General features: G+C 49.2%; 1 protein-coding gene across 1 annotated transcript; it reads left to right on the top strand.

The window, feature by feature from the left end:
- DDIT4 (DNA damage inducible transcript 4) lies at positions 18,748 to 20,874 on the top strand. The gene is made up of 3 exons (XM_005699173.3): positions 18,748 to 18,895; positions 19,018 to 19,273; positions 19,547 to 20,874. The coding sequence occupies exons 2-3, from the start codon at positions 19,078 to 19,080 to the stop codon at positions 20,038 to 20,040; spliced, it is 690 nt and encodes a 229-aa protein (XP_005699230.1). The 5' UTR covers positions 18,748 to 18,895; positions 19,018 to 19,077; the 3' UTR covers positions 20,041 to 20,874.

Below are 24,972 nucleotides of genomic sequence, written 5' to 3'. Positions count from 1 at the left end.
ACTTTCCATGAAAAAAAAAAAGAGTTCGGCTCCTAGAAGGTATCACTCTAATACTCTTCAGTTGAAAAGCTGCCAAGGGGAGGAGGACTCCCCCGGTTGTCCAGCGGCTAAGACTCTGCGCTCCCAATGCAGGGGGCCTGCTTCAGTCTCTGGTCAAAGAATGAGATTCCACATGCTGTAACTGAAAAGATCCTGCGTGTCACAAACTAAGACCCAGTGCAGCCAAATAAATAAATTAATGTTTTCAAAAATTAAAAAAAAAAGCTGCCAAGGGGAATAGGAAAGGCTTCAGGAATGAAGGCTGGAGTATGAGTAACCATGAGGGCCCAGGCCCAGCACCCACACCTCTCATTTGGCACACAGGCTCTCAGGGTAGGTACAGGTCATATCCAGGCACTGGAGACTCGAAGAACGTTCATCATGGTTAATATGTAGTGAGGAATTACTATATGTGGGGCACTGTGCTAAGTCAGACACATGATGCCATTTACTTATGGGGAGAGGGTAGCAGAAAGGCTATGTGGGGCAGAGGAAGCCACCAAGGAAGGGATGGCAGGAAAGAACCCTATAATCTAAGAGCTGAGGGGCCCCTGGCCCCTTGGCAACTGTATTCCTTTGGGCTAGGGCTGCCATAACAAGGTACACAGACTGGGTAGCTTAAACAACAGAAACTTAATTAGCTCATAGTTTTGAAGTCTGGAAGCCCAAGATCAAGATGCCACCATGGTTGGTTCACCGTGGTTGGTTCCTGCTGGAGGCTATGAGGGAAAGTATCTATTTTAGGCCTCTCTCCTTGGCTTATACATGATCACCTCCTCTCAGTGTCTCTTTACATCATCATTGCTCTATGCACGTCTCTGTATCAAATCTCCCTTTTAAGGATGCCAGTCATTATCTTAGATGAGGGCTCACCCTACTGACCTCATTTTAACTTGATTACCTTTTTTCAGGTTCTATCTCCAAGTGGCTCAGTGATAAAGAACCCTTCTGCCAAGGCAGAAGATGTGGGTTTGATCCTTGGGTCAGGAAGATCCTCTGGAGAAGGAAATGGCAACCCACTCCAGTATTCTTGCCAGGAGATTCCCATGGACAGAGGAGCCCGGGAGGCTACAGTCCATGCGCATGCGAAGAGTCAGACATGACTTAGTGACTAAACAACATCTGCAAATAAGGTCACACGCCAAGTCACTGGGGTTAGGACTTCAATATATAAACTTTGAGGAGGGACACAATTACACCTGTAATAGCAACAGTATCTAACCAAACCCTCTCCTTTTATAAACGAGGATATTGAAGTCTCAAGTGAGAAAGTGACTTGCACAGGGTTGCACAGCAAATTGGCAAAATTAACACTAGACCCCAGGTCTCTGGGAGCTGCAAGCTTTGTGCTTACTTCCCCAGAGTAGCAGTAGTGCTGGCTTTGGGAAGTTCCTTCTCTAAGAAGGGGATCTCTGAGCTTGGACAAGTCTGGGAAGCACCCAGTCGAATCTCTATCAGCCTGTGGGGAGGATACACTAAAACTCTCTCCCAAATCAAGATTTGGGAAAGACTCTGAAATGTTCAGTCGTGTCCGACTCTTTGCGACCCCACGGACTGTACCCTACCAGGCTCCTCTGTCCATGGGATTTTCCAGGCAATAGTACTGGAGTGGATTGCCATTTCCTTCTCAAGGGGATCTTCCCAACCGAGGGATTGAACCTGGGTCTCCCACATTGTAGACAGATGCTTTACCATCTGAGCCACCGGGAAGTCCCTTAAAGGATAACTAATGAAAGTGAAAGTGAGGTCGCTCAGTCAGTCCGACTCTTTGAGACCCCATGGACTGTTGCCCACCAGGCTTCTCCATCCATGGAATTTTCCAGGCATGAGTACTGGAGTGGGTTGCCATTTCCTTCTCCAGGGGATCTTCCCGACCCTGGGTCTCCTTCTTTGCAGGCAGACGCTTTACCATCTGGGATAGGTGAAGGCAATGGCACCCCACTCCAGTACTCTTGCCTGGAAAATCCCATGGGCGGAGGAGCCTGGTAGGCTGCAGTCCATGGAGTCTCAAAGAGTTGGACACGACCGAGCAACTTGACTTTCTGAAATGCTAGAGTGGAAAAAGCCGTATTAATGGAACATAATATAAGCACCAGGATTTATTTTCAATGACCAGGCCCCTCATTAAGGAGGCAGACCTATGGGTGTCATAAAGGAAGAGCTTTGCTGCTTATTTGCTGCCCCCAACAGTGCAGGTTGCTGAGTACAGCTGGGTGGTGCTGGCTGCTCAGACTCCCCTACTGTTTACTCTCTGGGCCTTCCTCTGCCTCCAGGCTGGCATCTAGCCTCTCTGCAATCAGTTGTGACAACTCACTAAAAAGACTCTTTTGCAAGTCTCATGCAACATGCAGGAGCAACATGAGTTGAAAAGCCTTGCTCTTGGCAGTTTCAAAAACAAAGAGGCAAAAATTGAGATTGAATATAGTACGGAAGTGTGGGTGACACCAAACCGCAGATGCGCTGATAGGCTGTGGGGAAGGAAGTGAAAAGTTCACCTTGTCCTTCCCTGTAACAGAGGGCTGTTGGTTTTGTAGAGTTTTGCTTTCTTAAAATCTTTTCATTCAATAAAAACAGCTTGGTAGGACAACATATTATAGCATTCGTGGAAATAAAAACTAGGAACCACATCATACAACATTCTGCTCCAAACCTGGCCCTGGTTTCCCAGGCAGCTCCCAGTTCCTCCTGATTTATGCAGCAGCCATGGAGGCCCTCACCCCATTCCAGGTGGAGTCTGGCTTTCAGGGAGGAAGGGAGGAGGTGGTTCAGAGGTATCAGCTGTTTCCCTTGCTTCTGAGCCAAGACCCCCGCCTCAGCTAGAAACTCAACTTTGTCCCGTGTGTCTGCCTTCCGCACCGTGAAAAGTTTCCATCACAAAGGGCTGATTCAGGAAACCAAGGTTAGAAGCAAACGGTCTTATTTGAAAATAGTGAAGGCCAGCCAGGTTTTGGGCTTCCTGCATTGATTGCTCTCCGGGGGCCTAGGACCAGCCCAGCAGGGTGGGGCCCTGCAGCTCTGCAGGTCACAGGATGTGAAAGTGGGGACTGAGGTTAGGAAAAAGAATAAAAGGCTAGGACCAGAACACACCCAGCAGAAGGCCATGTGCAGCTCTCCTCTTCAGGGTTTCCTGTGGGTACACTGAGAACATTGTGTTCTGGCTGTGAACTTACCCAGCTGAGCCCGCTCCAGAATCGGCCCCTGGGTCCTAGTGCCGCCTCTCACTAGCCTCGGCCTTCGCTCACCTGCACCACAAGAAGCCCACTGTGGGACCCCAGGAGGCCACTGCCATTGTGCCCTCCCTACTGCGTGAGGCCCCATGACCAGACTGTGGGCACTGATGTTCCCAATCATCCTGAAGCGTCCTCAACTTGCTTGGCACTGTCACGTAATAACATCTCATGTTCCTCATGACAAAACAGCCTTCAGATGACAAAACTGAGGCTCTGGGAAACTGGGAGGAACAACCAAAATCAGAAATTCAAGGTTTTTGGACCCAGATGTCCTGACACTGTTGTTCAGTTGCCCGGTCATGTCAGACTGTTTGCGACCACATGGACTGCAGCATGCCAGGCCTCCCTGTCCCTCACCATCTCCCGAAGTTTGCCCAAGTGCATGTCCACTGCATCAGTGATGACATCCAGCCATCTTATCCTCTGACACCCTCTTCTCCTGTCCTCAATCTTTCCCAGCATCAGGGACTTTTCCAATGAGTTGGCTGTTCACATCAGATGACCAAAATACTGGAACTTCAGCTTCAGTCCTTCCAATGAGTATGTAGCATTGATTTCCTTTAAGATTGACAGGTTTGATCCCCTTGCTGTCCAAGGAACTCTCAGGACCTCCAGCACCACAGTTCAAAGGCATCAATTCTTTGACGCTCTGCCTTCTTTACTGTCCAGATCTCAGAAACATATGTGACCACTGGGAAGTCCATAGCCTTGACTATATGGACTTTTGTTGGCAGAGTAATATCTTTTACTTGCTGTGCAAACCTGACACTTTAGGGATAACTATTTTAAGACCAGCACTTCAAATCATTAAAATGAATGTAAGCCTTTACCCTCAAAGTTTCTCTCCAGATGAATTTGAGGAAAAGGTGATTTCCTAACAAATTCTCCAAAACTACTAAAGGCTTAGGCATGTGGTGTAGAACTGTCCAGAGGAGCCTGGAGAGCCCAGTGCTGTTTGCCCTGTGCTTCAGCTCCCTGGACCTGCCACCAGGAGCCTGGCTTGTTCTGGGCCTGGGTAAGTCTTGAAACTCAGAGGAATATGCTGGGCCCCAGCCCAAGGAGCCAAGAATCAGTGGGCCAGTAAAGCGGGAAAGGGGCCTTAGGAGGGGGTGGAAGCGCTCTGGTTAGAAGAGACTTTTACAATTTTCAAAGTGAGTTCTGGATTGTCAATTCCAGATAGTGAGCCTCTTTTTCCAAATCATCCTTGTATCCTGTGGGTATGCTGGTCCTTGGTCAACAGTTGCTGAACGACCTGAATGGAAATCTCTCACCGGAAAGAAGGCTGTGCCTGTAGCTATGGAGCAAAGTTATTCCCATCTGCACACTGAGGACCTACTGTGTACTAAGTAAGCACTGATTGATAAAGGGCACACAATTGCTAAAAACAAACATAAAAACAACGGAAAGGCAACCATGGTGTTGGCCCCTCCTAGAGGTCAGAGTCTTCTGGAAAGAAACGCATTCAATAAGCAAGAACAATTCCAAGGGTCCAGGGTTATCCTAGAGCAAGTCCAGAGTGCTGTGACTGCATGCAGAGCAGGGAGACCTAAGGACGCTGAGGGCCCAGAAAAGAGGAAGAGCTCTTCAAACTGAGACCCAAAGGGGAGTTAGGAATTAGCCAGAGGAAGGAGGCTGGGAAAGGGAGCTTCAAGCAGAGGTAAAGCAGGTGACTCATTGAAAGAACTGAGAAATGTCTTCTGTCTTCAGAACCCCACCAGTGGGAAATCTAGTTCTCACTTCAGGGTAGAGTCCAGCCGTTGTTACTGTCCATGAGAAAGGAATCCTGCTACTTCCCTGCAGCTTTCCCCTAGGCTCTAGGCTCCAAATCAGAGGTGACTGGGATGTATCTTGAGGCAGAAAGGCCATAAGAGTGGCCTGAAAGGGCAGGTATTAGTCCAGCCATGGGGACCCTGAGCTGAGATGCTGGGCAAGTCATTTCCCAATTTTCAGGATTTATGTATTCTTAGTAGTTAGCCTGACACTCAGACCTTACTGAATGAATGAATGGCTGCAGTTTCCATCTGGAAAAAGATTTCTTCCAATGCTAAGATTCTGGGTTTGAGACCCATGTTCAGTCCCTCCCAGGATTCTTTTGGCAACAGAAGAGCCAAGAAAGGAATGAGTACACTGACCAGCACACCCACAGCCAATGTTTGTTGAATGAATATGTGATTGCTCTCCCTGAAGTCACTCTAGAAGCTCTGATGGATCCTCGCTTCTCTTAGCAGCTGCTCTGATCTCTATCACTTCTAACCCTGTGCAGTCATTATTGCCCACATACTTCACAGACAGACATCAGATTTAGTGGTGAAAATAAATCCTAGATCTTGTCTTTAGGATCCATCCTAGAGGAAGAAGATAAAAGATGACTACAGGAAGCTGAGAGGCAGTATAAGGAAAGAAGGGAGAGGACTAAGATGGTCAGTCTGAAAATCAGTGCACATTCTCACGTACACTCCCTGTCTTAGAAACCCCAAACCTGCCCAGTGCTCTGCGCCCTCCAGTGAACAGCTAGAACTCACCAGGGCTGGCTTGGAAGAGCTCTGGAAATGAACAAGTGCTCCCTAAGCCACCAATCCCCTGACGGCCCTGAATCAGGCGCTATGGTAAGGGCAAGAGTTCCCAGCTGGGCACACCCTGAAATGCATTTTCCCTCTCCTGTGGGTTTCCAGGCTAGCCCACAGAAGCCTGATTCATCCACAACCGCAATGAAACATAGAATTAATTCCAGCTATACCCTGGGTGAGCTAGGCCATTATAGCAACCAAACCACCACTTACAGCATTATTTTGATGGGAAAATGTGTTCTGAGCTCCAAGCAACCAAATTATAAGTGGGACACAGGCACACCCAGGTTCGAATCCCAGTTTTAACACGTCCTAACCATGCGGTCAGGGGCAAGGGACTATCTTCCCCAGCCTCAGTTTCTTTATTTGTAAAAGAACACTTCCTTTAGGAGGCTGGAGTGCTGACTGAACAGGCCCCTGAAAAGTGCCCCTTTCCTTTCACAGGCACTTTTGTAGGGAGACATGGAGATGGGACTCCAAACACAGTCCCTCTGATGAGGTTGTACCCAGCATGCACGGTGGCAGCCCTAGCACCGGACTCAGGCTCAGAGCAAGTGTTCACGGGATAAATGAGCTGCTGTCTTAGAAATCACAGAACATTCCTCATCTTTGACCTTCTCCAGGCTTTGATGGCCTTATCTGAGCCAAGAAACTTCTCCTGCCCCAACTCAGCTCCCTCTTTCCCAATCTCTCCATGAACAGCAGTGTTCTGGTTTCCTTTGCTCCTGATTCTAGTCTGATTTCCTTTGCTTTGCCTCCAGAAGGGGCCAGAAGTCCTAACCTTTCACCAGAGCCTGGACGTGTGCCCACAAGAGCAGGCGGGGGTGGGGGCAGAGACCCAGGCCACACCCGCAACCAGCCAGTGGAAGGCCGGCCGACTCCTCCCGCTGCCTTCGGTTTTGGCCCCTCCTTGCTCTGTTTGTTTCCAAGCTGCAGCAAGAACGGTCTGTACTCAAAGGATGGTGAAACAGCCAAGGAATCCGTAGGGTCCTAAAGGTCGACCTTCTTCCTTTCCTTGCCCTTGTTCCCAAATGTTAGTTTCCTGGCCTTGGGCTTCTTGTCCCCTACCCAGGGTCACAGGCACTGTGGAGGTCAGTCACCTTGAACGAGCCTCTCCTACGCTGCCCCGTGCTTCCAGTCATCTCCACAGCCGTCCTTACTTCTCCCCATCTGGAATCACAGAGCTGTCACAGACCCTCCCTCCCTCTGTCCAGATCTTGTCAGTGCCCCCTTCTCACTGGGTCTCCACTGCCGCAGCTCTACCCCACCTCTGTCTAACCCATAACCCCATCAGCAGTCCTGCAATAGCAAAAAAAAAAACCCCAAAATCTCTTGTGAGAGTAATACAAGCTCATGATAAAAATCCAATTGCCAGTGTCTCTACAAAGCAAAATAAAGGTAACCTTGGTTTTTAACCTGAAAAACAAAAAAAGATACGAAGTGAAAAAGTAAAAGCCTCTCCCTCCCCTCTATCCCTCAGAGATAACCTCTGTGGACAGTATCCTTCTGGATGTTTTTTCTGCGCATGTAAGTGTGTGTCTGCTGGGGAGTGCCCTCTGTTTTTCTTTCAGAATGAGATGAGAGGATACAAACTGTTCTGCAACTTGTCCTTTTTACCTAACAACATATCTTGGGCATTTTTCCAAAACTGACCTCACTCTTTTTAACATCCACATAATGCTCCATGACTTGGAACTTATTTAACTGTCTGCCACAGACACTCAAGGTGGTTTTCAGTTTTTTCTGTCACTATCTAGCTGACTCTCAGCCTCTGGTCTCAAACCTCCAATCTGCCTTCCACACCGCTGCTGGATTGCAACACCCAGTCTATCATTCCTCAATCAGCTGTCTTCCTTGCATTAGGGTTATACACGCGGTGTCTTATCTTTCCTCCTTGGTCTTAAGCTCAGGACAGGGTGTTAGCCTTAGAGGTCCTGACAAGGACAGCCTATCAACCGTGCAGTTTTTCAGCCAATCTCAGTGCTGCCCTGGGAAAGTGGAAGGAGGTTCTCAGGCCACGTGAATATTCATTTTCTTTTTTCATATTTGTATGCTGAGAACTCTGGGGCCCTGGCTTGTGCCGGGCACTGGAGCTCTGAGATGAAACAGATACAGACCCCCGCCTCTCAGAGCTTGCAGTTCAGTGGGAAAGAAAGGCACTGTACATACACACAGATAAATACATGGATAATTACATATAGGATGAGGGCTTTGAAAGGAAACAACCAAGGAGATGGGATGGGGCCATGAGGAGCGAGGGCCAGTGAAGCCGGCAGACCGTGGGATCTGGTTTCCATTCTAGGCCACTTCCCCTTTACTCTTCTCAGCTGATGAGAAGGGAAATCCCCCTTGCAGTTTTAACTTTCAGTGACAATAAGACACGCTATCAGAGCTCAGTGGTATGGTAGCAGAGTTCTCCAGGCCAAATACTTATTGAGCATATACCATATGTAGATAACATACAGAGGTAGGGACATATGTGTGTGTGTGTGTGTTGGGGCGAGTTGTAGTGTTAGGTGCTTAAAGATTTAAAATAGGTGACCTCTGAAGGAGTTTACAACTTGATGGAGCATTACACCCAGGAGAGGATTATTTCAATATCCATCAGGTGAGAAGAGAGCACAGTTCATCCACAGCTCTGAGAACTGAGCACTAGCTTCATAGGCAAACAGCTCTGGGCTGGACTCCCTGTCCTGCACTCCCCAGCCAGAGAACATTGAACTTTCCAAGTGTGTTCAAAGGAGGGCCCGGAGCTGAGACAAGCTTGGAGTCTGAGTCAGAAGAGCTAGAAGGGCATCTGGGAAGGGTAATCTGTGTGAAGATGGGAACAAGCTGAAGGGAAGATACTTGACTTCACCGAGGAAAAGTAACCCACAGGGAAACTGAGCAAAGTCAACTACACCAGCCTTGGAAGAAAATCCAAGCACAAAAGAGCAGTTTAAGGAGTGCAAGCATCCCCCGTTGTCCCATGGGAGCCAAAGATTTCATGCCCCAGAGAGGGCACCAGATGGGAGAAGACAGAAATGTTCCCTCTGCCAGTCCCGCTTCCAAGTCTACGTGTCTCTCTTTAGCATGATTGAAAACACTGTGAATTATGTGCTTGTACTTTGCTGATGTTCTGTGACCCACCGTATGTGGCACAACTACATACATATTACTGCGCAAACCTGTACACACAAAGCCAGGCACACTGAACTGTATGGAAAATGTAAGAGCATTTCAGAGGTAATTAGAACCATCTGGGATTTTCCCCTCCTCGCTTCAGGAAGGAGATGCAGCTAGAGATAGTCAAGCTGCAGGTTTGTGAGGCCAAGGTATGGAGCCAGACTTGCTCTAAAGGTAGTGGGAAGCAGAACAATAGTAACTAGGCTCTCCTTCTTTCTCCTTAAGATAACAAAGTTACCTCCACAACCACAGCAGGAACTCCCAAATCAAGTCTATCCACAACTCGTCTCTGCCTCATTTTCTCCACCTGTAAAGGGAAGAAGCCTCACCTGCCAGTGTGGGGCTGTAGCACCCCAGGTCAACTTTGGCAAACAATGAGGCCCAGGCTGAGGGGGCTTTTAAACCAGCCTGTGCAAAACTCTGGGACATTGCTGTCAAATCTGAATGTCGTTCCTGGCCTCCAAGGCTAATTGTCTCTGGACTGGTGAATCTGGGTTCGGATCCTGCTCCTTTGGGAAGCAACTTAGTGAAGCTTCTGTTGGCCTACTGATGTCCTTTTCCTGGGCCAGAGACTCTTAAAACTTTCTGGGAGAATGACGAAACAAGCCTCATTGTGCAGCCCTCCATAAATGCAGCACCGAGTGCTAAAGAAAAGCTCCCATAATAACCACGTGTGATAATAAAAAGATAAAGAGGCAAATAGGTATGTAGGTCAGCTCAAAAATAGCCACCCACTCATTTGACCTAGGTAACCATTTGTGCCAAGTGGGTCCAAAGAGTTTTCTTTGCTCCCCTCCCAAGCAGACCTTCCCTGCTTTTTTATAAGGTTACCTTAAATAAAAGTCCCTTCCTGCAAGGGCTGGAGTTGGCCCGGGCAGTTCTGACCTGCAGCCCTACAGGAGCAGGCACTTCTCCGTGCACTCCTTCCACCGAACAAATCCTGGGGTCAGAGGGCACAAGGGCTCGGCCTCTGCCATGAATTCTTGCATCTAAATCGGGGTGTAGGGTGGCAACTCACAAACACTCCCCCGCCCACCCTCATAAGGGTTCTGTGCGTCCCCAGGAGGCCTCCGCGACCCCAACAGAGACCGCTTTGTTAGCAGACCCGGTCGGAGGAGAGTTACAGCCTCAGGGTTGTGAGGGCCTCCTCAGCCTCTCCTCCCTCCCTCTCTCTCTCTCTCTCTCTCTCTCTCCCCGCTCTTCTGCCCTCACCAGAGAGGCGCCGGCCCCTCGCCCTGCCCCCACCCAGCAGCCGAACGGCCGTAGCGCTGAGCTCAGCATCTCCGCACCCCCGCCGCTTTCCTGTTAGACGGTAGGAGGAGTCCCCTTCCTGTACCCCCCAGTGGGCGGAGCTATCACTGGCCCCGCCCTCCTCCCCTGTCTCGCTTTCCCTCCTCCCCTCCCCTCGTCCCCCACGCACACGTTCTCCAAGTCACGTCCCCGCTCTCCCCAGCACACACCAGGGGGTCCGTGGAGATGGACACCCCCTCGCCAGTCAGCTGCTCAGCATCTGTCACCTCCACTGCCAGGCTCCCCAGAGGGCGCATCTCGGTTGAGGGTAGGGGTTGGGAGGGGAAAGGAGAGGGAAGAAGGGTCTTCCCTTCCCCCATCCCGCTGGCCCTCACTGCAGACCAATCACAGCAGGGAAGTCAGTTCAGCTCTTAAATTCACCTCTTCCCAGAGCAGAATCTAGAGGTCTAGATTTGTGTGTGTGTGTTTCTCTGCCTTTGATTTTTAAGTACAAAAAGATTGAGCAACGGCTTCTGGCTTCCTCTGTCAAAGTCTGTCCTTTGTGGGTTACAAGAGGAACAGATGGGGCAGGGAGAGACCCCTCTTGGCCCACCACTTCACAGATGGGCCTTCCTAGAGGAGACCAGAGCTCTCAGGGAGGATGCTGGGATGGGGGAACGTGACACAATCACTGTCACTTCTGGGCTTGAGGTTGTTTAGCTGAAGGTGATCCCTTGGGCGACACTGTGTTTTGCCATTGAGTCAGCACCGCTGGGCCCTGGTGAATTCTGCAGGGGGAGGAAGAGCCTCATCAGATAAAATAAGAGCCAAACCAGCAGAGAAAGTTTTTTGTCAACAACACCGTGTCGACTCCAGCTGTTCACTCCACCTGTTCTACGCCATGCATGTGTCCCCAGTGTGTACGGCCCCCTTTCCCAGTGATGCAGTCTCCTTCGGCTCACAACTAAGGATGTCAGGGGCTTGGAATCAAGGAAATGAGCCTGGATCTAGAGTCCTGGCTCCAGCCTGCTGACTGGTTATGTGACCTTAGGCAAGTGCCTGCATCTATCCAAGCCTGTTTTCTTACCCGTAAAATGACACTGATGAGGCCTGTCCTGTCTACACTACGCAAATAAAAGTTGTTTTATTGACAGAGTTATGAAAATGCTAAAGATATGCGTGTTTTTAAAACCATAAGGAGTTCCAGAAAGGTCAAAGATCTTTGTGAAGAGGTGGCCGTGTTGCCAGGTGGAACTGGCAGCTGTTATCACCAGCAAGCCAAGGAGTTCCAGACAAAGACTCAGGATGCAGACCCTGGGTGGTTGCCTTTTTGTACAGACCTGAGTTTTTCAAGCCTTTGGCTACTAAGGCCACTAGAGAGAAAAACCGCGATTCTGAGTGAAGTTAAGAAACTTGACAGGAGCAAGGAAGGGGTTACAAGCCTGGGAAAAGAAAGTTCTTGAAGATTGAATAAGGCCTAATTGCTAGGAGAACTCATGAGGCTCCCTGCTGTCCAGCTTGGTTCCTTATCCATAAAGTGGGGAGGGGGTTCCTAAAAGAGGCACTTTCCCAGGAGCTGCAGGCCCTAACATTCAAAGATTTTAAGGTTCACTCCACTGACAGAAGAATCCTGACAGTGGGAGACTGACTTCTTTCTCTGCTGAGTATTAATCCAGCCCTGCTCACCTCACCTCAGCCCCTTAGGGTACCCAGAAGGTGGCCAGCCCTCCTGGTCTCTCTTCTCTGTGTGTGTAGCAGCGGGGGGTAGAGGGGCTGAGCTCATTTTACTTCCCAGACAGGCAGCAAGCCTGGATTCAGGCTGTCCCCAGTGTAGCAGCTTCTGATCACCCTGGTCATCCCCCACCCCCACTTCACCCCCAGCTTGAGGGAACAAAGCCCAACCTGACCCCGCCTCCCCCCTTTGATATATGGCAATTGGAAACCCTCAAAAAGCAAGCACACTGAAAGGGCTGAACTGGGACGTCTGTTTCTACCTTCTCTGGCAGGCCTCCTCCAGATGGTCCACCACCCTACAGGTCAGGCCTGGGAGTTTTAGAAAAGGAGCTCCATAGAATTTAAATCTTTTTTTTTTTCTTTGTTATGATCTTTGTGGTGCTTGAATAGGCCTTTGAGACTCTCTAGTTCTGGGTTTTCAAAACTGGGGTATGAAAATCCCCAGCAGTATATGAAGCCACAGTATAAACGCAGTGAATCTTTTGTTAAAAAGGGTTTTTGTGGGGGCAGGGAAGATTAAGAAATTTAACTATTAAGTCATTTTAAAGTTTGCTACTAAAATTAACACAAATTCCCATACACAGATAAAATATAAAATAGAATGCAAGATTATATTATTTGTAATAAAAGTAATAAAATAAAATGATACTTTGTAATGAAAATACTGAGTTTCAAAGACATTATGCTTCCTAGGGGCTGCTTCAGGCCACAGCCCAGTACCCTATTCATCCTTAGCAGCCAAATAGCCTGAATTGGGGTCAGCCGACTCCTGTCCCTTCACAGGACCCGAGGTTGCCTCAGAAAGCAGTTTTGGGTACTAACTGGAGAGGGGTGTTGCACCTCACCCTCCCTCCACTTCACTATTTTCTTTTCTCATAAGACTTCAGATGTAGGATGGGAGAGGGATTCTGGGAAGCTGGCCAAAAGCTGACCCCACAGATGGGATTCCTTCCTGAGAGGCAGTGCAGTGTGTCAGTGAGAAAAGAGACAGTGCCTGGAGTCTGGGTCCCATGGGCAATTCTGGCTGCGTGGGAGATGAGGAGGGGAGCAGTGAGTTCTGGTAGGCCGTCAGGACTTTCATCAGTGCAAGGGGTAGCTTGAATTCTGGCAGGAGCCTCAGGCTATCCTCCTAGCTCCGCCTATGTCATGGTGGTTTAACAAGCCAGCCTTTCGTGGGGTTCCCTCTGCCCTTTGTCCTGTCCCCAGAGGAAATGGCTTCTTGTGAAACCTGGGAGCCCAGCAGAACTGGCTGTCTGTGAGCTCACCATTGCCACAAGTAGGCCTACTCTCCACAGCTGTCTGCCATTTCACCAACCCCGAACCCACCCCCCACCCACAGAGAGGCTGGGGAGCCAACCCAGTGTTCCTTCCAGGGTCTACCTTTCTTCCTGAGAAGTCAGTCCTCAGTTCTTAGACATCCCAACTAAACAAGAGCATCAGGACCACCCGAGGAGATTTTGTACAAAAGGGTCCCATTCAGACCTACCAAATCAGAATGGGGGTTGGGGAAGTGGGAATCTATGATTTACGAATTCCGCAGAAGATTCTAATTATCAATCAGGCTTAAAAGCCACTAGTTGATGGAAAGATTACAGGACACTTACTCTGGGCCTCAATTTGCTCCCCTGTAGAATGGCATTGTGTTCATTCCTCTGGGTGTGAGTAGATAATACAATTCAAAAGCTTCTTTGAAAGGCTGCATAATACAATGTATTGTCAGTATTTCCATTTCAAAAAGTAGCTTCATTTGCAAAAAGATTCCTCACTGAATTTTTAATTATCCCTCCAATAGCACGGTTAAAATCCTACTGTAGTCTTCAGCTGTCAACAGCTTTTCACAGCCCTCCTAGTAAACCAGGTGCACTTATAATCTTGCTATTTTGACCAAGTTGTTTGTTTTTCAAGGAAAAAAAGCCACAGAAGTCCTGGGAACACTTCTGCTGGCTTCATTGTCCCCACCTCCCACCACCGCTCCACCCTCTCCCTACCTCCCACGCTCTTCCAGCCACTTCCACTCCCCTCAATGACATGTTTCCAAAGGGCTGTTTGGAGGTGCCCCAAGCAGAGCCACACAGGCATGCTGGCTGGCCTTCAGGGGGTTCCCATCCTGAATTCTGGGGTTCCCAGAACCACACTCCCACCCCAAGATCTGGTTAAACTCCCCAAACCCGACTGGAGCAACTTGCCAGACTGAGGCCCTGGGAACCTGTGCGCAGGACAGAAACCACCAGAACAGGGAGGGGCAGGTGGCCAAGGAGTGAGTGCTCATTGACTTTAAATTGCAGGCTGCTGTGGGTCCTACGGGAAGACTGCAGAGCCTGGAAAGACGCGGAGTGAGTGTCTGCATGGGCAGGGCCTTGGCCACAGAGACTGGGACTTGGGACCTGGTTACCAACTCCAGAGGCCTGAGTCACAGGGACATGACACTAGCCCACTGCTGCTGGGAGTTCAGCCATCTCCCTCTCAGGGTCGCTTGGCGCAGATTCCATGTTGCACACTGTGTCTGTGTTAGGAGTGCTTTCCCCAGAAGACGCATGTAAATGCACAGACTTGAATGGTTAACAGTGCCCTCTGGAGTTGTGCAAAGGGACATCTGTACTCCCACAAACACAGGACTATAAACTTCAAAAGCAGAAGAGAGTGACTGCTTGGTGAGCTCAGGGTCTCCTTTGGAATGACCAAGATATTGTAGAAGGGACAGAGGTGGTGAGGGCACAGTGTTGTGGACACAAAATGCCAGTGGCTTGTGCACTTTAGAAAGTTTCATTTGATATGTGAATTTCATCTTAATAAAAAAAATTTTTTTAAGTCTTCTTAAGGCACTCGAAAGGAAAGTATAAATTGCTTTAAAAGATTTCCCACAAGTCAGCCCTCTCTGCCAGTGTGTGCGTTTCCCACAATGCACCTCGTGCGTTTCCCACAATGTACCTCTCTCCCCAGCTTCCTGGGGTTGCCGACTGTACTCCAACTGAAAGAATTAGGTTACTTTGGAAGCCCCACTGCTAGACCTGAGCAAAGGAAGAAGGGAAATATTCAGATACATCCAACACTTTTGGCAGCACTTGTCAGAAATGGGATAGAGAGGTAGCAAGCAGTTCTTCTGAAGGCCTGCCCCAAAGTCCACCAGATCACGAGAATCCAGATGTAGGCCTGCGGTTCTCAGCAAATCCACCTTCTTGCTTTATCCATTAATTCATTTATTCATCCAAGTGTTAGGTAGGTAGAACAGGGAAAAGGAGTCCAAAATGGCGGTGGCTAAAAGACAAAGAAGGGAAAAGCCCGCGAAGATAGAAGAAAGGAAGGTCTGAGGACCGGAGTGAGGACATCAGGTAAAACAAACAACATTCCTGGCTGGCCCAATTTACACAGGACAGGCCCAGGGAGAGAAAAACATATAAAAAGAGGAGCCAAAGCTAGCTCCCTCTCTCTCTCTCTCTCCTGCGCGCTGGGGCACTCTTCTCCTCGCGTCTTTGGATCTACGTGCCCCCATGCTTCGAAGAGGGATTTTCCTGCTATCTTCTAAATAAAATAGAGCTGTAACACTGAGCTGTAACATTGATTTGTCTAAGAGCTATAACATTGTCCTTTCGAGACCTGAGAGCTATAACACGGTCTGTCCAAGACCCAAGAGCTGCGCGACACACCGAGGGGGCTTTAATGTCCATCACTCCAAATCTTTGTTGTAACGAGACAAAGAACCAAGGAACATACACTCGCGTGACACCAGGAATATTCACTGAGCCTCTACTATGTGCTTTACGCTGAAAGTTGAGTAGAACAGGGATTTCCCTGGTGGTCCAAGCGGCTAAGGCTCTGCTCTCCCATACAGGGGGGGTACAGGTTAGATGCCTGTTCAGGAAACTAAGATTCTGTGTGGCCAAAAAAAAGAAAAAGAGAGAGAGAGAGGGAAGAACACCACCTTTAGGAAGCTCATAGTCCAGGGAGAAAACTAAAGTGGAAACAGTTATTAACAGAGATGTGCATGAGGTGCAAGGGGGACCCGAGGAGGGACACCTAAGGGATGGTGACTTGGATTCACCAGCTGGGGAGGTCTTCTTGGAGGACGGGATGCCAGAGCTGGTCTCAAAATCTGCTAGTGGAAACATGTCCAGGCATGCCTCACCAGCAGCCAGCCTAGGCCTGAGAGGGATAGAAGCACACCAAATGCAGGGTTCATAGGATCTTTGAAGGCTCTGAAGAGGCCTGGCTCAGAGGCTAGGAGATATAGCTGTCTCCTTCCTGCAAGTACCACCTTTTGGGGTCCCCCCTCATCCCATCTGTTTCAGGTTGTGAAATGGTAACAATGTCTTTCAAGCCACTGCCGTGGGGAAGGGATCCTGCCCTTCACCTCACAGGATGAATCAAGACCCTTCAACCAGGCCCCTCGGAGGGGTTGTTAAGAAACTCCCCTTTAGATCCAAAGGTTCTCCTAACAGACAACAGTATGGGTGAAGAATGTCAGTGGAGAAGCCATTTTGCCTGCCACCCTCATACCCCTGCAGCTAGGCCTCCTACTGGGTGGTCTTTTACCCTATAGCCTACTCTCTCCTACTATGGGAAAAACCTTCAAGGTTAAGACTGTCCTTTTTTCATCACTTTTTGAAAATGAGACATTAATGGATTTTTTTAAAAGAAACAAAATTATCCAGTGCTCATTTAACATAAACCTTTCTGATTATAAAAAGCTGTGTGTCTTTTTTTTTTTAAAGCTGTTTTATTAACAGAATGAGACAGTGAACGACAAAAGGTGCTTGGCACACAGCATATGGCTCCACAACACACTACTTCCATGATGGCTATTTATTGAATAGAATGAATGATTCCTACTAAACTGAACTTTCTAGAATAGCTCTGGATCCTTTTGCTTACAAAACCTCTATTTTTCATTGATTAGTGTTCCACATTTTTCAGAATGTTTTTTCACACAGGGAATGGGGGATAGAGAAGAAAACCACCCTGTCTCTTGCTGTCTCCCCAGTCCAGTCAGCCTGGGAGGAGAGAATGGTCCTGATACATTAATTCCCTGATCTTTACTCTGAGTGACAGAAAGACACACCCATACAGGTCACCCCAACTCTTTTCTTCTCACCTCAGTAAAGGGTAATTTCAAGAGGATGTCACCTCCCCTAGTCCCCCAAGCAGTTCACCCAACTGTCACCACCTGGTGTCTTTAAGGCTCCCAGCAAGTTACTGGAGCTTGGAGAACAGGAAGAAAGGGCCAGTGTTCAGGCCTAGAAAGCCCTGGCAGCCAAAAGGCTATTCTATTTTGCATCAGTGTTTAAGGTATCTCCTAATCTGAGTCATCTGATTTATTTTTTACCCATGAATTTGTCTCCAGAGATGGTTCTCACATCTGCTGAAAGCAGACGGGGTGCAGGGTTTGAATTCTGATCGTTTAGTTTTAAGTCCTGGTCTGCCCGGAAGACCCGCGGGTCAGTCTTTTTTTTTTTAATGGGAGCGGGGTGTGTGGCTAGCAGTGGCCTGACTACTCCAGTGGCAAGTGCCTTTGGTCACACAAGTCTGCCCGGAAGCGAGGCCCGCCAGTCTGATCTGGTTAGGCTCTGGCCCGCCCCGGCACGGGAGCTTCTGATGTAAGTTTGGTTTTCTCTTCCATCAGAATTCGGTATTCCAGGTTGATAAATCTCTTAAGTAAATAAAGGTCGAATCTGTCCGAACCTCTTCCCACCGTCAGCAATCTGTTAGTTTTCTATATTACGGCCGTCGGGTCACATTTTCTGTGGCACCGCCTGACTGACGAGACAGGGGATGGCAATTGCTCTCCAGGGCTTTTTCTGGAGATCTAGGTCCTCGATCCTGACGCAACTCTCCGGGTCTTTTACACAAAGCTTTTTGGCGAAGAGGGGCGCTAGGACCCAGCAGACGCCTTGGGTTCTCTCGCCGCAGCGGACTGGAGAGACAGCCGCACCGCAGTCGGTCCATAGGGCAGGCGGGTGGGTCTGTGTGTCTCTATGATAATGAGTCAGTACCCAGCTCGAGAACCAAGGGCTAGGAACCCGGGCCCATCAATACTGCTTTAACCACACTTCCCAAACCCTCTTCTTGTAGGCAGCTGGAGGGAGCAGACACTGTTTGGGGACCAGGCTCACATTCCGGGCACGGACCCTGGCCCCTGCATTAATCCATCCCCTCAGGCTGGAGAGTAATTGGCGGGCGGGCAGGTGGGGCGGCCGGGAAGAGGGAGAACGGTGCCCGGAGCAGCCCAGTCTTTGGACCCCACCCCCAGTCCTTTCGTAAGGCAAGGTTAGCGTGGGGTACGTGTGCGAGAGCCGGCTGGATTAACGTCTGCTCCCCGCGCCGCCGTCCCACGAGTATCCAGCCGGGCACCCAATTGTGCCCATAGCTCGCAGGCTCTCAGACGCTGGGTGCAACCGTTTTCCCTGCCTGTTGCCCTCGCAAGTTCCCCTGCCTCTTCCCCCGCGCGGCTGCGGCCTACCCCCTCCATCAGAAATACGACCATATAATAAACAAGTCTTTCCTTGATCCTCCCCTGCCGCGAGCGCCCTCGGGGACCTTGGCAGCTGCAGCGGCCACAGATCCCTTCCAGAAAGGGGGCGTGGCCGCGGCTCGGGGGTCCGTCCCCGAGTGTTCTGGGTTCAGCGGGGGCGGGGCCAGGCGGCTGTCACTGGGCAGGAGAGAACGTTGCGAACGTGCGCCTGAAGCCCATTGGCCGAGGTGGGCCACACTCCCGGGTCTGGATTGGGCCGCCGCGCCGAAGGGGTGTGGCCTCTCTGCACTAGCCCTTATAGGTCTCTCGGCGCTGGTGCTAGGGACCGCGGCAGGCCTAGGGGGAGGTGCGGGTGGGGAGAAGGGACAGGTCTGGGCAGAGCTCGGGGCTTGGCACCAGTTCGCGCACTCATTCAAGCGGCAGTACGCACTTGTCCCAACAGTTCTCGCTGACCGCAGTAATTGGTGAGTGTCCCTTCTGTGTATGCTGATCGCTGAGCCGAGCGGCCTCGGCCGTGGGGGTCTTAGCTCTCTTTTTGATTCAGCCCCCAGACTGACGCCCAATCTGAACCGCTTTTCTCTTACAGCGTCTTCTGAGCTCCAGCACCCTGAGCTCATCTGCAGACGCCCTGGCGTCCATCCTCACCATGCCTAGCCTTTGGGATCGCTTCTCGTCGTCTTCTTCGTCCTCGTCCTTGTCCCGAACTCCCACCCCAAATCAGCCGCAGCGCTCAGCGTGGGGGTCGGCGGCCCGAGAAGAAGGACTCGGCCGCTGCGAGAGCCTGGAGAGCTCGGACTGCGAATCCCTGGACAGCAGCAACAGTGGCTTTGGGCCGGAGGAAGGTAAGCGGTAGGCAGGAGCCGGACGCAAGTAGAAGGGCCGGGGAGGTGAGGAAACACCGCGCTAGGAGTCAAAGCCCCCCTAGACTTCCTATCCCATCAGAATCCGGATTGCGGAAGGGGGCAAGCAGAGGAGAGGAACTGAGGTATAGGGTACTATCATGGGGCATAAACTGAGGCACAGACTGGAAAGAAGTGCTGGTTTCTTAGCGAAACAGCACTTCCTCCGTTTGGAGCTTCTCTTACCTAATCCTCCCCTATTGCTTTCCCTTGCAGATTCTGCATACCTGGATGGGGTGTCCCTGCCCGACTTCGAGCTGCTCAGCGATCCCGAGGATGAGCACCTGTGTGCCAGCCTGATGCAGCTGCTGCAGGAGAGCCTGGCCCAGGCCCGATTGGGCTCGCGGCGCCCCGCGCGCCTGCTGATGCCGGGTCAGCTGGTGAGCCAGGTGGGCAAAGAACTACTGCGCCTGGCCTACAGCGAGCCGTGCGGCCTGCGAGGGGCGCTGCTGGACGTCTGCGTAGAGCAGGGCAAGAGCTGCCACAGCGTGGGGCAACTGGCCCTCGACCCCAGCCTGGTGCCCACCTTCCAGCTGACCCTCGTGCTGCGCCTGGACTCACGCCTCTGGCCCAAGATCCAGGGGTTGTTTAGCTCTGCCAACTCTCCCTTCGTCCCTGGCTTCAGCCAGTCCCTGACGCTGAGCACTGGCTTCAGAGTAATCAAGAAGAAACTGTACAGCTCGGAGCAGCTTCTCATCGAGGAGTGTTGAACTTGGGCCTGGGGGCCGATAATGCCCCCATGTCAGAGAACTTCTGGGGTGGGGGGCAAGCAGAGGCTGAGGAACTGGTGCCTGCCCTCAGAAAACCGACAACAGCCACCTGAGGGTAGAAAAGTCAAGATGGGGGAACACGGTGTTTCCCTAGGAAGCTCACTGAGGTGTGAGTTGGCGGCTCCCTGCTAGGGGCACACGCTGCCCCTCAGTACTGTAGCATGAAACAAAGGCTTAGGGGCCAACCAGGCTTCTGACTGGATGTGTATGTAGCATGTACCCAGTTATTTTTATTGTTACTGACAGTTAAGACAACAGTGGCGTGACAGAGCCAGGAGGGCAGCTGGGCTGCTCTGGCCTCTGCAAGGGACGTGTGTTTCACCATAGCTGGCCCTGGTGGGAGGGGGGAGGTCATCGAGGTGATTAGTGTATCTCATGGTCTGAAGGGCCCAAATGTTTGGTTCTTTGTTTTTGTTTTTTGATCATAGCTTCACTACTGACCTGTTCTAGGCAGCTATCTTACAGACGCATGAATGTAAGAGTAGGAAGGGGTGGGTGTTAGGATCACTTGGGGATCTTTGACACTTGAAGAATAAATACACCTGGGAGCTGTGTGTGGCCCATCCCTGGATGTGTACTAAAGGGTTGAGCTGTGAGGGGATGGGGCTGATTGGGGTGGGGGCTGGAACCCCTCCCTCAGAGGAATACCATCTGGATCTTCCATCTAGAACTGTTTACATGAAGATACTCGCTGTTCATGATTACACTTGATGTTCAAGTATTAAGACCTATGCAATGTTTTTTACTTTTCTAATAAAAAAAAGTTTGTTAAAACACTTGTCTGTCATTAGTGCCATGAAATAAAAGGGAGGGAGATGGGTGCTGTAGAAGGTGGGTTTCATCAGACTGTGGTGCAGCTCTGTGTTTCTCTGTTCCTCAGGAAGGTCTGAGGCCCCCTGCCAGCATGGTACTGGAGGTATGCAGGCTGAGTGCCCTCTGTGTCAAGAACCCTGGCTCCCTTTGCTCTGCTGGTTGAGGCTACCAAGGAAAAGCCCTGGAAACTGAGGAGGAAGTCAGACCTCTCACAGAGTCAGAGTCTCAGTAGAAAGAGCTCACCTGACTGCCTTGGGTTAGAAGGGCCTGGCACAAAGGACTGCTGAGCCCAAGGTTCTTACAGGCACTTAAAGGACTGCAAAAGACATTGTGTGTGTGTGTGAAAAAAGGCACAGTTATATTTGTTCCACAGTCATGAAAATTACACATTTTATCTCCGGACAAGAAAAGGCTAGGGAGCAGGAGCAAAAGGCATGGAGTTTGAAAAAGACTTAACTTTGTTCAAGCCTCTGACTAGACAAGGAACTTAGGGCTCAGAGAGGGGTAAGACCTCCCAGGCAGGAACAAAACACACACACACAGGAGCTGTCGGGAGGGCTTCGGGAGCCAGGAGACTGCACAACATTTCATGAATGTTCTTGGTGACCTGGACTCATTACACTCTTTGGGCCCCAATTTCCTTATCAGTGAAATTGGGGTTGGGCCAGATGAAGGCCAGGGCCCTTCCCTCTCCTCCCTCCCAGCGACTTGGCCAGTCCTCCCACACCAGCCTCTGGAGGGTTGTTATCTCCTTTGTTTCTCTTCCTTGTCTGAGACAGACCTTGTTTGCCCAACTGTGAAACAGTATTTCTTCCACTGGATTGTAGAGTCAAATCTGTTGGGGCCTGAATTAAACACAGATCCCCCTGGTGGAGATGCTGATTGCATGTGTCTGCGGCAGGGCCTCAGGAATCTGCATTTTCATTCAGGATAGTGACATGGTCTTGAACTTTGGGATGGTCTAGAAGACTCGCGTCTCCAGTGGAATGAAATGACTTGTTCCCCAAGATGAATGAAGTGGTTAGAACTAGATTTGAAAATGGTGGTAAAAAGTAAGAAGGTGCCCAGAGCAGTTTTAAGAGAGCCCTTACTTCTTGGCACATCTTCCTGATAGCCACCCTGGGAGGGGTGGGTGGGGTGAGGGTTAGTAAAGTTTTACAGATTAGTAAACAGTTTTATAGATGTCTGTTTGACATCCAAGTGGAGTAGGTGATTGGGTATGTGCCTCTGGAGCTGGGGGGAGGTCCAGGCTGGAGCAGAAACGTTTACTAACAGAGGCCTAACCGCTAAATGAACATATCTTCTGACCTTGGCTGTCCTTGCCCACTCTTGGCCCCTCAGGGTGGAGCTGAAAGTAAGGCAGACTTAGCACTTGGGTGGTGTCTGGGGGCACTCTCCCAGGAACTGAGATCAGGGGCAATGCTCATGGCTGTGCTTCCCTGGCCCCTAAAGAGGAAAACAATCATGTCTAGAGAGTCTTATTGGTGTTTGGAGGCAAGAGAGGGATAGAGGGATAAGCATTAACCCTCTCCTAGGCCGGGAAGCTGCAAGAACCCTCAGATCATTCCTTCTCTTAGCTGGAAGACCAGAGGGAACCTTGCGTTCCCAAGAAGCGTCAGCTAAAATGCTCTTTCCTGTGGCCAGACTGCCTTTCCTCATTCTCATGGTGCTTGAAAATCCCCCCAAATAGGATAGAAAGATCCCCTCCCCGCCCCAGGTTGGGGCTCTTAGACCTTCTATGAGGCCTAAGGGAGTTTTGTCCTAGGTATTGGGCTATTGAAGAGAAGATGAAGCAGGTTTCTTTGTTGCCAAGACTGAAAGCTAATAAAGCTTATGAGACTTCCATATAAAATCCAACTTTGAAAAATGCTTTCTGAAATCATTCTGTTTGGCCTATACAATTTGTATTGATTTCCTTGATATATCTTGAGGCAGGAAGGCCATGAGTGTGGCCTGAAATGGCAGGTACTAGTCTAGGCATGGGGACCCTGAGCTGAGATGCTGGGCAAGTCACTTCCCACTTCCCTCTGGACCTCAATTTTCAGGGTTTATGAATTTTCAGTAGTTAGCCTGACACTCAGACCTTTCTGAATTAACGAAAGACTGCAGTTTCCATCTGGAAAAAGGTATAACTGGAGTCCACCACTGGCAGAGGAAGTCAGTGGCTGGGCAAGAGATGGGAGGCCTGAGCTGTGGTAGAGCAAACACCCTGTGATAGAAACCACCTTTGACTGCCTTCCCTTCTGATCTGACTTTCCTCTAATGCTCAAAAGTCATCATCTTAACAACAGTCATGTCAATATATAACCTTAATAAGTTCTTGTAAAAAACATCATATTGGGCTAATGTGCTCAGATAGCATCACTTCTAAGCTGTAGTTTTCTAAGCCCAGTGCATATTAAGCAGCCTACATAAGGTTCCTTTAATTCTGCCTCATGTTTCAGAAGGAAATTCGAAGGCTCAGAGCGGCTCAGTGAGCAGGGGTAAGAAGGGAAAAGTGTCTCCTACCTCCTGGGCCTTTGGCTCAATTCACTGAACCCTCCTGGTTCCCCAGCTCAGGTGTCCCGGTCAGCCTCATCCTGCTTTTGCTGCTGGGGCAGCAAGCTGAGGAAACATGAGGCATAGAAATCAGGCCCAATTAATAGATTAATACAGGACTCTATAATTATCCTGAAAGGGGGGTTCTTTATGAAGGAATCACAAATTAGAAAACAGTCCATTAAATCCAGACACATCCATGCAGGGTCCCAGCTGGGGAGTCTCCATCTCAGTCCCAACAACGGGCAGCTGCATGAAAATATCTGTGGCCAAGCAGTACTGATGGCTCCAGAGGGCAGACACTGGTAGATAGATGGTCACTTGATTACTGCATTCATTTAGTCAACCTGCATATAATGAAATGGGGCCATGGACCTGCAAGACAAAGCCAAAGTAAGTGGGAACCCTTAAAAAGCTGATGGTAAAGTCAAAGTTCTCTCTCACACACAGACTCCCACGTAATCACACACATACTTTTACAAGCAAAACTGTGAGGCAAAGAAAAATGAGAGAGAGAAAATGGGTATATATTCAATGTTCCCTACCCCTAACTTCCCAGGAAAAAAAATCTAACAATCAAGAAAGATTAAAAGTATACCTATATAAGGTAAAACTAATTAAACTGGTGAATTTTATTGAATGCAAATTATACCATAATATCTGAACTTTTTAAAAGAATTAACTCAAAGTAGATCACAGACCTAAACAGAAGAACTAAACTATGAAATTCTTAGAAGAAAATATAGAAGTAAATCTACATGATCTTGGAATAGGCAATGACTTCTTAGATATGACACCAAAAATACAAGTTTTAAAAGAGAGGATCAACACGTTAGACTTTATAAAATTTTTAAATATTTGTGCTTCAAAGGACACTATCAAGAAAGTAGAAAGACAACCCACAAACTGGGAGAAAATATTTTGCAAATCCTATACATGATAAGCAATTTTCATCTGGAATATATAAAGAACTCATGCAACCTAATTAAAAAATGAACATAAGATCTGAATAGACCTTTCTTCGAAGAAGATATGTGAATGCCCTATAAGCATTTATGAAAAAAATTGTTTTAACTATTGGTCATTAGGGAAGTGTAAAATAGGATACTGTTTCATACCACCAGCATGGCTATAATCAAAGATGCAGGCAATACCAAGTATTGGCAAGGATGTGGGAAAACTGGACCCTCATACATTGCTGGATGGTTTGTAAAATGGTACAGTCATTTTGGAAAAGAGTTTGGTAGTGCCTCATAATGTTAAACATATAGTTACCATATGACACAGCAATTCCACTTCTAAGATATACCTGAGAAATGAAAATGTATGTCCACACAAAAGCGTATGTATGAATCTTCATAGCAGCATTATTCATAATATCAAAGTAGAAACAAACCAAATGTCCATCCATGTGAATGGATTAATAAAACATGGTATATCCATACAGTGGATATATTATTTGTCAATTTAAAAAATGAAGTACTAATCCATGCTACCACATTTGATGGTTCTCAAAAATGT

This window comes from Capra hircus, chromosome 28 (assembly GCF_001704415.2).
Source record: "Capra hircus breed San Clemente chromosome 28, ASM170441v1, whole genome shotgun sequence".
NCBI classification, from domain to species: Eukaryota; Metazoa; Chordata; class Mammalia; order Artiodactyla; family Bovidae; genus Capra; species Capra hircus.
Note: the sequence above shows the minus strand (reverse complement) of the source record. Positions and strands in the feature narration are given on the sequence as shown.

Coding starts and splice junctions, on each gene's coding strand:
- DDIT4 (XM_005699173.3), top strand. CDS start 19,078: ATGCCTAGCCTTTGGGATCGCTTCTCGTCGTCTTCTTCGTCCTCGTCC. Junction 19,274..19,546: donor TGGCTTTGGGCCGGAGGAAG/GTAAGCGGTAGG, acceptor TTTCCCTTGCAG/ATTCTGCATACCTGGATGGG.